The sequence below is a fragment of the Erinaceus europaeus genome, chromosome 2, assembly GCF_950295315.1.
Source record: "Erinaceus europaeus chromosome 2, mEriEur2.1, whole genome shotgun sequence".
Lineage (NCBI taxonomy): Eukaryota > Metazoa > Chordata > Mammalia > Eulipotyphla > Erinaceidae > Erinaceus > Erinaceus europaeus.
The window spans coordinates 5923448-5937437 of record NC_080163.1 but is presented as its reverse complement, the minus strand read 5'-3'; the positions used below and the strand labels follow the sequence as shown (position 1 = coordinate 5937437).

The following is a 13990-nucleotide window of genomic DNA, read 5'->3' as shown; positions in this document are numbered from 1 at the left end:
TCACAAGCAGTGAAGCAGATCTGCAGGTGTCTTATCTTTCTCTCCCCCTCTCTGTCTTCCTCTCCTCTCTCCATTTCTCTCTGTCCTATCCAACAACAATGACATCAAGAACAATAATAACTACAACAATAAAACAACAAGGGCAACAAAAGGGAATAAATAAATAAATATATATAAAAAGTCAGAAACAGAAGGATGAATGTGGGATGATCTCACTCTCAGGCAGAAGTGGAAAAACAAGATTAGAAGAGAAAACACAAGTAGAACCTGATCTGGAGTTGGCGTATTGCACCAAAGTAAAAGACTCTGGGGTGGGTGAGGGGGAGAGTACAAACAGTACAAAACGGATGACAGAGGACCTAGTGGAGTTTCTGTTGTTATGTGGAAAACTGAGAAATGTTATGCATGTACAAACTATTGTATTTACTGTCGAATGTAATACATTAACCCCCCAATAAAGATAAAAAAAGATGAAAGACTATACAACTTTCATGCCCTGAGGCACCAAAGGTCCCACACTCAATCCCCAGCACCACCATAAACCTGAGCTGAGCAGTGCTCTGATAAGTAATAATCATCATCATTTTTAATATAAGGACTGGGGAGACAGCACACTGCATGCCCCTGGGCACCAGAGGTCCCAGGTTCAGTCCCCTGCACCATCATAAACCAGAGCTGAGCCGGGCTCTGGGAAAAGAAAAAAATGAAAAAAAAAAAAGAAAGATTAGAGCCACACTTGAATGCACCTGTTATGACATGCAAGGACCAGAGTTCAAGTCCCTGGCCCCCACCTGCATGGAGCTTTGCAAATGTGGAAGCTGGGCTGCAGGTGTCTTGTCTCTCTCCCTCTCTTCCTCCCTCTCCTCTCTTGATTTCAGGCTGTCTCTGTCCAATAAAATAGATAGTTAATTAAAGAAAAAAAAAGCAGATAGATAGCTAGATTTAAAAAGGCTAAAATTACATCAGGGAAACCATGATTCAACCCTGGATTCATTCCCTGATGCCGCTGCATTTATAGTAATAATAAAGGAAGCGTGTAGGTCCCAGGAGGGAGTGTGGTGTGTGTGTGTGTGTGTGTGTGTGTGTACACGCGCACAGAAGGGATAAAAGCTAAATACCTTCTTTAAGCTGCATAATAACCTTCTGCACTTTCTCCACAGCATCAGGGAAGGCGACCTCAAAGGACCCTGGAAGGCATTGGGGGAGAGCTGGTATAAGAAAAGCCCTTTTCTGCTACAGCTGACAAGATCGACAGGGCAAGATGCCATGTCTGAGTCCCTTCCCCAACTCCTCTCCGCGAGGTCACTCTCCCACCTTCCTGACAGAATGCCTTTTCTTTATGCTCCGCACTGTACTGGAGGGAGGGGGACAGACCATATTCCTGGGATGGGGGAATAACTCACCAGGAAGGGCACCCACCTTGCCATGTGTGCCATTCAGACCCCAGCCCTGGCACTGCAATGGAAGTACCAAGGCACTGCCTGGAGTTTCTATCTGAATGAAGAAGTTGGCCCAAGATCTACAAAATCACTCACGTGCAAGACCAAAGCTTAGCAAAGAAAGGGAAGTTCATGTATGTACATACTACTGTATTTACTGTCGAATGTAAAACATTAATTCCACAATAAAGAAATTTTTTTTAAAAAGGGAAGTTCTTCACAGGCTGGCTTGCTAGGGTCTCCATGGTCCGGCCTAGTTTCCTCTCCTATAATGCAATCCTACTGCCAGGTTTTCATTTCCCTGAATATAAAAGAGGCTTAGGGGGCCCAGAGAGTCATGCAGTAGATGAAGTGTTAGATTCTGGGTCTGGCATCATATCTGCCAGAGTGATGCACTTCTGGTGCTAATGAGTAAATCTTAAACAAAAAGATGTAAACAAGGCTGGGGAGACAGTATCATGGTTCTGCAAATGGCTTTCAAGCCTGAGGCTCTGAGATCCCAAGTTCAATCCCCAGCACCACCATCAGCCATAGCTGAGCAGTCTGGTCAAAAATCAATGAATGAGGTGCACTTGGTTGATTGAGCACGTTACCATGGCCAAGGCCCCGGGTTCAAGGCGCTGTTCCCCACCTGCACAGAGGAAAGATTTACGTGATGGAGCAGGGCTGCAGGTATCTCTCTCTACCTCAGTTTCTCTGTCTCTACCAAATAAATGAATACACAGATTAAAAAAATTATTATTTTTTATTATTTATTCCCTTTTGTTGCCCTTGTTTTACTGCTGTATTATTATTGCTGTTATTGATGTCGTTGTTGGATAGGACAGAGAGAAATGGAGAGAGGAGGGGAAGAGAGAGAGGAGGAGAGAAAGATAGACACCTATAGACCTGCTCCACCGCCTGTGAAGTGACTCCCTGGAGATGGGGAGCCAGGGGCTGGAACCAGGATCTTTACGCCAGTTCTTGTGCTTTGCGCCACTGTGCTTAACCCACTGCGCTACCACCTGAATCCCGCATACGTAAAATTTTCAAACATAAATTTTAAGATGTGAAAGAAAGAACTTTGATATTTTTTTTTAATTTTATTTATTTATTCCCTTTTGTTGCCCTTGTTGTCTTATTGTTGTAGCTATTATTGTTGTTGTCGTTGTTGGATAGGACAGAGAGAAATGGAGAGAGGAGGGGAAGACAGAGAGGAGGAGAGAAAGATAGACACCTGCAGACCTGCTTTACAGCCTGTGAAGCGACTCCCCTGCAGGTGGGGAGCCGGGGTTCGAACCGGGATCCTTATGCTGGTCCTTGTGCTTTGCGCCTCCTGCGCTTAACCCGCTGTGCTACAGCCCGACTCCCAGAACTTTGATATTTAAAAAAATATATTTTTATTTATTTATTATTGGATAGAGACAGAGAAAAGTTGAGAGAGGAGGAGGTAGAGAAAGAGACAGAAAAACACGCGCAGCCCTGCTTTCACCACTCGTGAAGCTTTCCCCCTGCAGGTGACAACCAGGGGCTTGAACCTGGGTCCTTGCACACTGTCACGCGAACGCTTAACCAAGTGCGCCACCACCTGGCCTTCAAGAACCTGGATCTCTAGCAGCCTGCAGGCATCTGCTCTCGCTGGCTTCAGTTTCTGGTACCTGAAACCGGCTCCTGTTTATCACCCTTGTCCCTTTAGGCCATACCTTTGTCACCACCCTGAAGGCCTGGCCCAACAGATCTAGCCCAACAGAGTCCCTATTTCTGTGACTCCATTCTGTGTCCCTATTCATAACTTTCACCAGTCTGGAATCATTTGGGGGGCTGGGTGATGGCGTACCTGGCTGAGCGCACATATTACAATGTTTCAAGGACCCAGGCTTGAGTCCCTGGTCCTCACCTGCAGAGGGAATGTTTTGCAAGTGGTGAAGCAGTCCTGCAGGCGTCTGTCTCTCTCTATCACCTCCTTCCCTCGTGATTTCCGGCTGTCTCTATCCAATAATAATAATAAAAAGATTTTTTTGAAAAAGTGGTCCAGGAGGTAGCACAGTGGATAAAGCCTGACATCTTGAGTTCAATCCCTGGTAGCACATGTACCAGAGTGATGTATGGTTCTTTCTCTCTCTGTCATTAATAAATAGCGCAAGGACTCGCTCAAAGATTCTCCTGGCTCCCCACCAGTAGGGGGATAGTCTGCAGGTGTCTCTCTTCCTCTCCCTCTGTTTTCCCCTCCTCTCTCAATTTCTCTCTGCCCTATCCAATAGCAATCAATAGCAGTAGCAGCAACAATAATAGCAACAAAAATAACAATGGGAAAAAAAGATGGCTTCCAGGAACAGTAGATTTGTAGTGCAGGCACCAAGCCCCAGTGATAACCCAATAAATAAATAAATAAAATCTTTAAAAGAATCATGTTTACACATGTGATGGTCATTGAAGTCCATCCCATGTCCTCCTTTAGGGCAGTTCACAGAGCCCAGGACAGAAGCCTGTATCTCAGATAAAGCTCAGATAAAGTTAAGTTTGTGGGACGTGAACTCCAGAATCCAGCATTTTATGGAGACCACAGCTGGTGGCTGTGGCCCAAGCCCAGCCCTTGGATGTGTTGCAGTTGGCCTGGGAAGTTTTTTTTTTAAATAAATATTTATTTATTCCCTTTTTGCTGCCCTAGTTGTTTTATTGTTGTATTACCGTTGTCGTTGTTGGACAGGACAGAGAGAAATGGAGAGAGGAAGGGAAGACAGAGAGGGGGAGAGAAAGACAGCAACCTGCAGACCTGTTTCACCGCCTGTGAAGAGACTCCCCTGCAGGTGGGGAGCCTGGGGCTTTGTCCTTGCGCTTTGTGCCACGTGAGCTTAACCTGCTGTGCTACCACCTGACTCCCCGGGAAGTACTTTTAAAAGAATGAACCAGACCGGCAGGGTAGATAGCATAGTAGTTATGCAAAGATACTCTCAGGCTTGAGGTTCTAAAGTCCCAGGCTCAATAAGCCCTAACAGTGCTCTGGTTAAAAATAAATACATATGGGGGCTGGGAGGTAGTATAGGGGGAAAGCCCACGTGGCACAAAGCACAAGGACCTGAGGAAGGATCCTGGTTCGAGCCCCCGGTTCCCCACCTGCAGGGCAGTCACTTCACAAGCAGTGAAGCCAGTCTGCAGGTGTCTGTCTTTTCTCTTCTCTGTCTTCCCCTCTTCTATTTCTCTCTGTTCTATCCTATCCAAGAGCAACAATGGCTATAACAACAATAACAACCACAAAAAGGGCAAGGGCAACAAAATCGGAGAAATAGCCTCCAGGAGCAGAGGATACGTAGTGCTGGCACCAAGCCCCAGTGATTACCCTGGAGGCAAAAAAATTTAAAAAATATATAGGAGTGAACCAGGGGCCATGGAATAAAATATTGTGAAAGTAACATAAGATGTCTGGTTTCTCTTTAAGGGAAAATAAAACAAAACCTCTTGGGGGCTTCAGAGGAGTCACTCTCTTAAAAGGAGCAAGTAATAAAACACACCCCGTCTCTCCTGCATCATCCCGACCTCTCTCTATCTGTGCTCAATCTCTTGTTCAAGTTCTCTGCCTTCATGTGTACTGCAGTTCTGACCATGGTATCAGTAACGCCGTCCAAGCCGCCAGGCTTTGTGGCTCTTTCTGGTGGAGATCAGCAGAGTGGATGGTGGGACGGATCTTATAGGTGTAGGTGGCTCTGGACATCAGAAATGTGGCCGGGAACTGGGGAAATAGCTCAGCATGGTAGAGCAGAGGCCTTGCATGCCTGAGGCCCCTGGTTCTAACCCTGACCCTGCACGTCAGAGCGTCCTTGGCTTTCTCTTTATGCTCACTGCTCTGATGTCATTCACTCATAAAAACAAGTCTTTAGGGCTAGAGAGGGACTCACCAGGGAGGGTGCATGCCCTGGGAGTGTCACGGCACCAGGAGAAAGTTCAACGCTGTGGAGACTCTCCCACCTCATGTGCCCGAGTGGTACTCTGGCTTCTCTCTGCCGTATGTATGGCTTGTCTCATTGGTCATCAATAATAGAAAAAACGTATCTAACGACTATATTGTTTGGGACTGGGGTGACAGCACAATGGTTCTGCAAAAGGTTCCGAGCGAGCTCCCAGGTTCAATTCCCAAAGTCACCATCAGCCAGAGCTGAACAAGGCTCTGGCCTGTCTCTATCTATTCTCTCATTGAAATAAATTATTTACAACAGTATCACCATTTTTTTGTGTTTTAAAATATTTAATTTACTTATTATTGGATAGAGACAGAGAAATTGAAAGGGGAGAGATACCTGCAGCCCTGATTCACCACTCATGAAGCTTTCCCCTTGCAGGTGGGAACCAGGGGCTTGAACCGGGATCCTTGTGCACTGTAATGTATGCGCATAACCAGACGGCCTGGTCCCTATTATTGTTTTTAAAAGTCACTGTAGCTGTGCAGTGGCAGAGCACCGGACTACTGTACATGAGGTTCCCAGTCTCATCTTTGGCACTGCACTCAGCTCTCCTCAACGCTGATAACAAGAACCATCTTTCAAGAACGGGGTGGGGTGTTCTGGAACGAATCACACCCTCCCCGCTTCCATCGCTCAAGTCTTAGCCTCTGGTGTCCTCCAAATGGAACTGAACTTGGAGTCGGAGTTGTAAGGAAGTAATTAAGATGAGGTCATGGGGTGGATCTCAATCCGGGATGACAGGCTTCCTTGGAAGAGGTGGAAACTTGGACACGGGCACACCCAGAGGGCAGGCTGTGTGAAGACACAGCGAGAGGGCGGTGCCCAAAAAACCGAAGACACAGGCCTGGTGGACGCCACTTCCACCTCGGACTTCAAGCTTGCAGAATCAGCACAAAACAAACGTGTGTTGTTTTACCCACCCCTTTTCTGGCACTTTGCTAACAGCCAATGCCAATGAAGCAAATTTACAGGGAGCCCCAGTTGCCAGTCTTTTTTTATCTTCCGTAAGAGGACACTTTATTTCAGGTGAGAAGATTACATCCCCCTCCCCAATGCTACCTCAGAGGCAACCCTTCTCAGCCTTCCTTAGAGTCAGTGTGGCCAAACGTGACCATCACACTTCAAGTCTCAGCTCTTGACCCATAAGTGAAAGTGTCATGTGTGAGTCACAGGAAGTAGCCTTCAAAGAGATGTGCTATCATGAGCTGGGGGCTAGCAGAAAGGATAAAGCACTAGACAGTCTTAAGCATTGGGTCCCAAGTTCGACCCCTGGCATTGCATATGCCAGACAGATGCTCTGGTTCTCTCAAGGAGGAAGGGAGGGACAGAGGAAGCGAGAGAGAGAGAGAGGGAGGGAGGGAGGGAGAGAGAGAGAAAGAGAAAGGGAGAGATATGCCATCGTCTTCTTTCACCCTGCTGTCTGAAATTTCAGTTTGATGGCTAGAGCTCCAGTAGTCATTTAGGACAATGAGGATAACAGATCTACCTCGGATGGTCAGGACAAAGTAGAAAGGAGCTTTGACACCCCCCCCCCAAAAAAAAAGAGGAGTTTCCCTACTAGCTTTAGAAGTCTAAGAAAACACAAGTAGAACCTGAAATGGAATTGGCATATTGCACCAAAGTAAAAGACTCTGGGGTGGGTGGGTAGGGAGAATACAGTTCCAAGAAGGATGACAGAGGACCTAGTTGGGGTTGTATTGGTATATGGAAAACTGGGAAATGTTATGCATGTGCAAACTATTGTATTTACTGTTGAATGTAAAGCATTCATTCCCCAATAAAGAAATTAAAAAAAAAAAGTCTATGTCGCGGTCAGGAGATAGTTCATTCAGTAGTAGGCACTCTGCCATTCTAAGGTTTCTAAGCAGCTCTCAGGCACAGTGTGCTGGTGTGTCAGGCTGTGACCCAGGTTCCAGCCCGGCCCCTCCTGCACGAAAGGACGCCTCAGGGTTGTGGTTTCTTTCACTCCCCTCGTCTGCCTGCCTCTCTGTCGCTATGTGGCATAAAATAAATGAGGTCCTAGGACCACATGGGAGGGTCATACACATCTTCAAGAGCAGTACCATTTCCACGAGTGTCTCCCTCCCCCCCCACCCCCCCACCCCCCCACCCCGCCTCTGAAATTTTAAAAAGTTCACCAGGAGCAATAGACTAGCACAGGTGTGTCAGGCTGAAAAAGACAAAAACACCACACACACACCTACCTCAAGACTGATTTATTTAGCGCCAGAGCAGAATTCAGCCTCAGTTTGTGATGGTGATGGGGAGTGAATCTGGGAGCTCAGTGACTCGGACATGAAAGTCATGTGCAGGACACTATGCTATTTCTCTGGCCCTTAGGTATTTTCTGACCAGAGAACTACAGTTTTACTAACTGGGGATGCCAGAGATCAAACTTGGGGCCACTGGAACTCAAGCCTTGTGCTCTACTGCTGTGTGATCACTCAGGCCCTTGAAACTTCTCTCAGAAAAATAAATGGCGAGCTTCTTTAAGTCAGTGTGGACTACTCTGCAGTTTAAGGGTCTTAATATTTATTTTTACCAGAGCACTAATAGAAACTTCTGGTTTCTAATGGTGGTAGGGTTTGAACCTGGGACCTTTGGTGCCTCAGGCATAAAAGACTTTCTGGGGTGGGGGTAGATAGCATAATGGTTCTGCAAAGAGACTCTCAAGCCTGAGGCTCCAAAGTCCCAGGTTTAATCCCCAGTACCACCACAAACCAGAAAACCAGAGCTGAGCAGGGCTCTGGTTAAAAAAAAAAGAAAAAAAAGACTTTCTGTATAACCACCATGCTACTTCTATCTCCTCTGAATTCAAGATCCTGCAGAAGGGGGCCTAGCAGTGGTGCACCTGGTTGAGCATACAGGTTCCCATGTGCAAGGACCTGGCTTGGAGCTGCTGCTCCCCACCTGCCAGGGAGGGTAGAGATTCACGAGTGGGCAAGCAGGTCTGCAAGTGTCTTTCTCTCTCCCTCCCTATCATTCCCTCCCCTCTCAATTTCTCTGTCTTATCAAAGTAAAAGAAAAAATAAAAAAAATTTCCACTGTTAGGAGCGGTGGATTCATAATGCTGGCACAGAGCCCGATTCTGGTGGCAAAAAAAGATCTCACAGAAAGGGAAAGGGGCTGAGGACACTGCTAAGAGCACAGCCACGATGTTCTCCAGGTAGAAGCTGGTTAGAGGACCAGAAGCCAATGTGGGTTCAGAATGAGGGGCCTGCAGCCATGGAAGCCTCATCTCACCCACAGGGCAGGTGTGTGGTCCGGAGGGGGCTGGGCAGAGTGCGGTGCACAAGGTAGAGACCAGGATGCTGGAAGAGTCATCCAAGGGAACCCAAGGGCGGGAGAATGTGCACACACCAAGCGGGGTAGGGGGCTAAGGTACTGTTCAATCTTCAGTCAGGCAGGGACGGAGCAAAATTTCCAACGAAGTCAAAGGGGTGGAGATGTTAGATGCTGTGAAGTCTCCCAAAGAGAACGCTGGCAGCCTGGTACTGCACACTCCAAAATAATGCTTTAGCATCTCTCTCTCTCTCTTCCCCTCTCTCATAAATGTTTAGTTTTTTTTTTAACTTTTTAAAAAATATTTCCTTTTGTTGCCCATGTTGTTTTATTGTAGTTATTATTGTTGTCGTTGCTGTTGGATAGGACAGAGAGAAATGGAGAGAGAAGGGGAAGACAGAGAGGGGGAGAGACAGACAGACACCTGCAGACCAGCTTCACCGCTTGTGAAGCGACTCCCCTACAGGTGGGGAGCCGGGGGCTCGAACTGGGATCCTTACACTGGTCCTTGTGCTTTGTGCCACCTGTGCTTAACCCGCTGCGCTACAGCCCGACTCCCAAATGTTTAGTTTTGTAAAGGGCTGGTAAAATAGCACACTTGGAGAGTGCACTGCTTTGTCATGTATGTGACCCCAGTTCAAGCCAGGCCCTCACTGCATTGAAGGAATCTTTGGTGCTGTAGCCTCTTTCATGCTCCCTTCCTGCCTTTATGAAAAGTTAAAAAAAAAAAAGAAAGGGGGGGAGTGGGGAGAGGGGCTGGAGAGAGCTGACTGGGGAAGGCCAAGGACCTTGTCATGCTCGAACCGGGATCCTTACACCGGGGTCCTTGTGCTTTGCACCACCTGTGCTTAACCTGCTGCGCTACAGCCCGGGTTCGAACCCTGGCACCTCACAAAAGTGGAATGACGCTGGGATGGTGTGGAATCTAGTCACCCTTCCCCTGCTCAGAAATAAGATAAAAAAAAAAAATTTGACTCAAAGGCATGTCAAATAGCATGAGAGTGATGTGAAGAGTCTCATGCCAGAGGCTCAGAGGTCCTAGGTTCAATCCCCAGTACTAACCATCAGCCAGAGCTGAGCAGTGCTCTTGCAAAATAAACAAGTTTAAACTTAAAAATTGGGCGTGTGTGGTAGCAGACCCGGTTGAGCACACGTTACAATGTGCAAGGACCCAAGTTCAAGTCCCTGGTCCCCACCTCTACAGGCGGAGAGCTTTACGAGTGGTAAAGCAGGGCTGTAGGTGTCTGTCTGTCTCTCTCCCTTTCAATTATCCTCTTCCCTCTTGATTTCTGGTTGTCTCTGTTCAATAAACAAAGATAATAAAAAAATAAACAAGTGGCTAGGAAGTGGAGAAATTGCACATGCACTAGACCAGAGTTGTGCAAGACAAACAAACCCTACCCCCCAATTTTCTTTTTTCATAGAGACAGGGAGAAATTTAAGAGATAATGGGGAGAGAGGGAGAAAGAGAGGCATCTGCAGTACTGTTTCACTGCAGATGGGGACAAGTGACTTGAACCTGCGTCCTTGCTCAGTGACATGTGTGTCCAGGAATCTGCACTGTTGCAACCAGCTCCCAAGAGATTCTGCTGAGCACATGGGCTTGGGCACCACTGGCTTGGAAAGGCCTGCAGGATGCTGCCCTTTGCTGCCTGACTTCACTGCCTCTCTTCTCCCAGTGATGATCCCCACACCAAACCCGACAGGCCACAGGACCTTTGCACAGGCTTATCCCTTCATTTGGACTGCTCTTCCTTCCTCTAGGTCACCTGTGGGGGACACTCCTTGTCTCCTCCTTTGAGTCTGTGCTTAATTAAATCTTCTCATGTGCCTGTCTCATTTATTTATTATTTTTTAAATATTTTATTTATTTTAATCAAGAGAGCAGGAGAGAGCTCTGCCCTATGGTGGTGCTGGGGATTGAACCTGGGACTTTAGGCATTATCCTGTCTCCCCCAGCCCTACTGATTTAGAATTTATTTATTAATGAGAGGACCAGAGCAACACACTGGCATGTGCAGTACCCAGGGTCAAATACCGGGACCCCATGCTCTTAGTAGCCTCTAGCTACTTCCCTACATCCTCAAGAGACACCTGCAGCCCTGCTTCACAGCTTCCTTCCTGCCGGTGGGGAACAGGGGCTTGAACCCGGATCCTTGTGCAGTGTAACACGTGCTGAACCAGATGCCCCACCCAGCAGCCCCCCGCCCCACACCCATTTAAGTTTCTTTTTCTTTTGGCCTCCAGGATTATTACTGGAGCTTGGTGCCAGCACCACAAACCTATGGCTCCTAGAGGCCATTTCTTCCTTTTTATTGAATAGGACAGAGAGAAATTGAGAAAGGAGGGGAAGATAGAGAGGGAGAGAGAAAGAGAGACACCTGTAGCCCTGCTTCACCATTTGTGAAGCGACTCCCCTGCAGGTGGGGAGCCGGGGCTTGAACCGAGATCCTCGTGCACTGTAATGTAAGCGCTTAACAAGGTGCGCCACTGTCTGGCTCCCTCTATTTAGTTTTTAAAAGATTTATTTATATACATACAAATCAAATGGTAGGCACAAGAGAGAACCAAAGCATAAGCGATGCCAGAATTTGAACTGGGGCCACTGACAAAGCTATTTTAAAACCACCCCAACTCACGATAAATATTTTAGGAATGTCAAACAATTCCACAATAAAGAAATTCAAAATAAATAAATAATAAAATTTAAATAAGTAAATATTTTAGAAAGAAAACAAACAAACAATGCACCTTTCTCACCCTCTTCCGTTATCCCTCATAGCTGGGCTCACCAACTCACACCTTCCAGGGTCTGTCTGATTCTGTTTATTATCTGTCCCCCTACCCCCACCCACCTGAGGACAGAAGGGCGGCAGTTCTGGCCACATCTGTGCCCCAGTGTTGTTTCTGGCACGTACAGCAAGTACCAGTGACCTGCACTGCACCAGTTTCCGGTGGCTCCTGGTCCCCCCTCCTTGCGGTGGGGGATCTTTGTGCACTGGAGCTGCCCCACCCTTCCCCTGCTTCAGACACCCTCCTCCCCCCCCCCCCAAAGCCCCACAGCCCAAGGGGAGCATCCAGGCCCAGCTCACGACAGCCCTGCTTCCCAGTTCCTCTCCTCTGCTCCCCATCTTAGCCGTGAGTGATCCCAGGACGCTCCCTGGATGGAGGAGAACCATCAGACCTTTGAAGATCTTTGTCCAAAAGCTGAGGGGTTGGGGAGCAGTGCCTGTTCTGCTGTGTACAAATAGCAATTCCAGCCATACTGCACTGGAGGAAGCTTCAGTGCTGTGCTCTCTTACCATACCCCCAGCCCTGTGCATGTTCTAAAAGACTTATTAATGGTGCGGGGGGGGGGGGGGGGGGAACCAGAGCCTCAATCTGGCACCTTCCATGCTGGGGATTGAACTCAGAACCTCATGTTTAAAAGTCCAATGCTTTATCTACTGTGCCACCTCTTAGGTCACTGTTTCTTCCTCTTTCTCTCTCTCCTCCCAACCCCCAACCTCCCTCCCTCCTAAAAAGTCAGCCTGGCCTGGTAAAGCCCCAGCAATAACAACAAAGAAAAAAAGCTTAATGGACAAGATGGAAACAAAAAATGTCCCAGGTAAGAGGTTAAGCTTGGAGGCCCCAGATAGGGGGAGATGGGTTGTTCTGTGCCCTCTCCCCAAGCAGTCCCCATTTGGGGTGGGGTGGGGGTCATGGAACCAAGCTTGAGGTGCTGTGACTGCAGCTATGCTGCCCTTAGGGCTCCCAGTGTCCTGCCAGGCCTGAGGTCCCCTTGTTCCGGTCTCCCCCCCCCAAAGGCTGTCAGGCCTGTTGTTCCAGTGGCCCACCCTCTCCCCGCCCCCATCCTGCTTCCCTGTCTCTGAATATCTTCAAGTGTCTAAAGTAAGGACTGAAGTCATTGAGATCTCTCCCCTGGGAGGGTGCCTGCCTTGCATGGTCCCTGCCCTCCCTCCCCCCCCCCCCCGAGTTCCCAGCATACCGCAGGGGGGGCATGTGGTGTGGCGTCTCTCCCCCCTGGTTCAAGCTCTACCCCAAAAGAGCAGCAAAACCACACCTGTGTGAGGCCCCAGTGACTGCAAATTAAATGAGAGAACTCACTTGGATTTATCCTAAAGGGACCCTTCCCATTCCTCCCCCAGGTCCTGTCTCAGTAGGGAGTCTCTAGAGCACCCCAGGGGACACACAGAGATGGGCCCACCTCACTGATGGCTGAGCTCCAATTCTAGAACCTGGCGGGGCCAAGGAATTACCTACCTGGTCCCTTCTGGGCCTGGACTGTTACTCCTCCCGGCCCCCAGCATCTGCACCCTCCCCCGCCCCCAAGCACCTGGCTGAGGGGGCCTCCCTGCCACACTCCCACACCCCCTCCATGCCCCACTCACCCTGGGCCGTGGCTATCTCCTCCAGGGAGTGAGTCATCTGAGAGAAGGTGTCATGCAGGTGGGCCCTCTCCTCATAATCTGGGGGGGGGGGAAGGGCTTGGAGGAAGGCAGCCCCCTTCCCAACACACACACCACTGCCCGATGTACATTCCTGAGACTACTGGTCTCTGACTCTCTCTCCACAGCCCTGCACTACCACTCCAAGCCTCTCTCATCTCCTGAGAGTCTGTCCCCACTCCCACCTGGACTCTTTTTTTTTTTTTTTTTGTCTGGATAAAGACAGAAATTGAGAGAGAAAAGGAGAGAAAGAAAGAGGAAAAGAGACAGACAGAGCTCTGCTCGGCCACTCATGAAGCACCTCCGCCTGCATGTGGAGACAGGGCTCAGCCCGGATCCTTCTCCTCCCTTTTCTTTATGTCTCTCCATTTCTCTTTCCTTCTGGGCCTCTGCTTCCCAACATCCCTAGCTTAAGTTTAATTTAAGTTTTAGTGAGATAGCAGAGCTTGTCTTGGGTCTAGTATATGGTGGCGACAGGGACTGAACTTGGGGCCTCTGAGGCCTGAAAGTCTGGGGTGCTGCAGGCTGAGCTATCTCCTAAACCCTACCTGTCCCCCTCACCATCTAAGGCTCTCTCCTCCTCCCTCCCTGGGTCTCTGCCCTCCCTCTCTGTCCCATTTCTCTCCTGCCTCTATGTCTCTCTCCTCCCCTCTCCCTGCATCTCTGCCCATCTCTCTCCTCCTGTCTCCAAGTCTCTGTTCCTCAGCCTCTCTCTTCCCCATTTCCTGCGTCTCTGCCCCATCTCTCTCCTCCTGTTTGTCTCTCTCCTCCCGTCCCTGCATCTCTGCCCTCCATCTCTGAGTCTGCTCTGTCTCTCCTCCTGAGTCTGTCTCGGCCTCTCCTCTCCTCTCTGAATCAGCACCCCCCCATGCCTATCCACCATATA

General features: G+C 48.7%; 1 protein-coding gene across 10 annotated transcripts in view; it reads right to left on the bottom strand.

The window, feature by feature from the left end:
- The window catches only part of SPACA6 (sperm acrosome associated 6), a 231142-nt gene that overhangs the window by 6283 nt on the left and 210869 nt on the right, over positions 1 to 13990 (bottom strand). For 6 of the 10 annotated variants that reach the window (XM_060175489.1, XM_060175517.1, XM_060175511.1 and 3 more), the window contains 2 exons: positions 13048 to 13125; positions 1119 to 1187 (listed from right to left, as the gene is read on the bottom strand). In XM_060175489.1, coding sequence (XP_060031472.1) covers positions 1119 to 1187; positions 13048 to 13125 — 147 coding nt within the window. Of the gene's footprint in view, positions 1 to 1118; positions 1794 to 3315; positions 3407 to 12644; positions 12895 to 13047; positions 13903 to 13990 lie in introns of those variants that run through there. The other 4 variants (XM_060175536.1, XM_060175504.1, XM_060175531.1 and 1 more) reach the window with 4 other exon arrangements.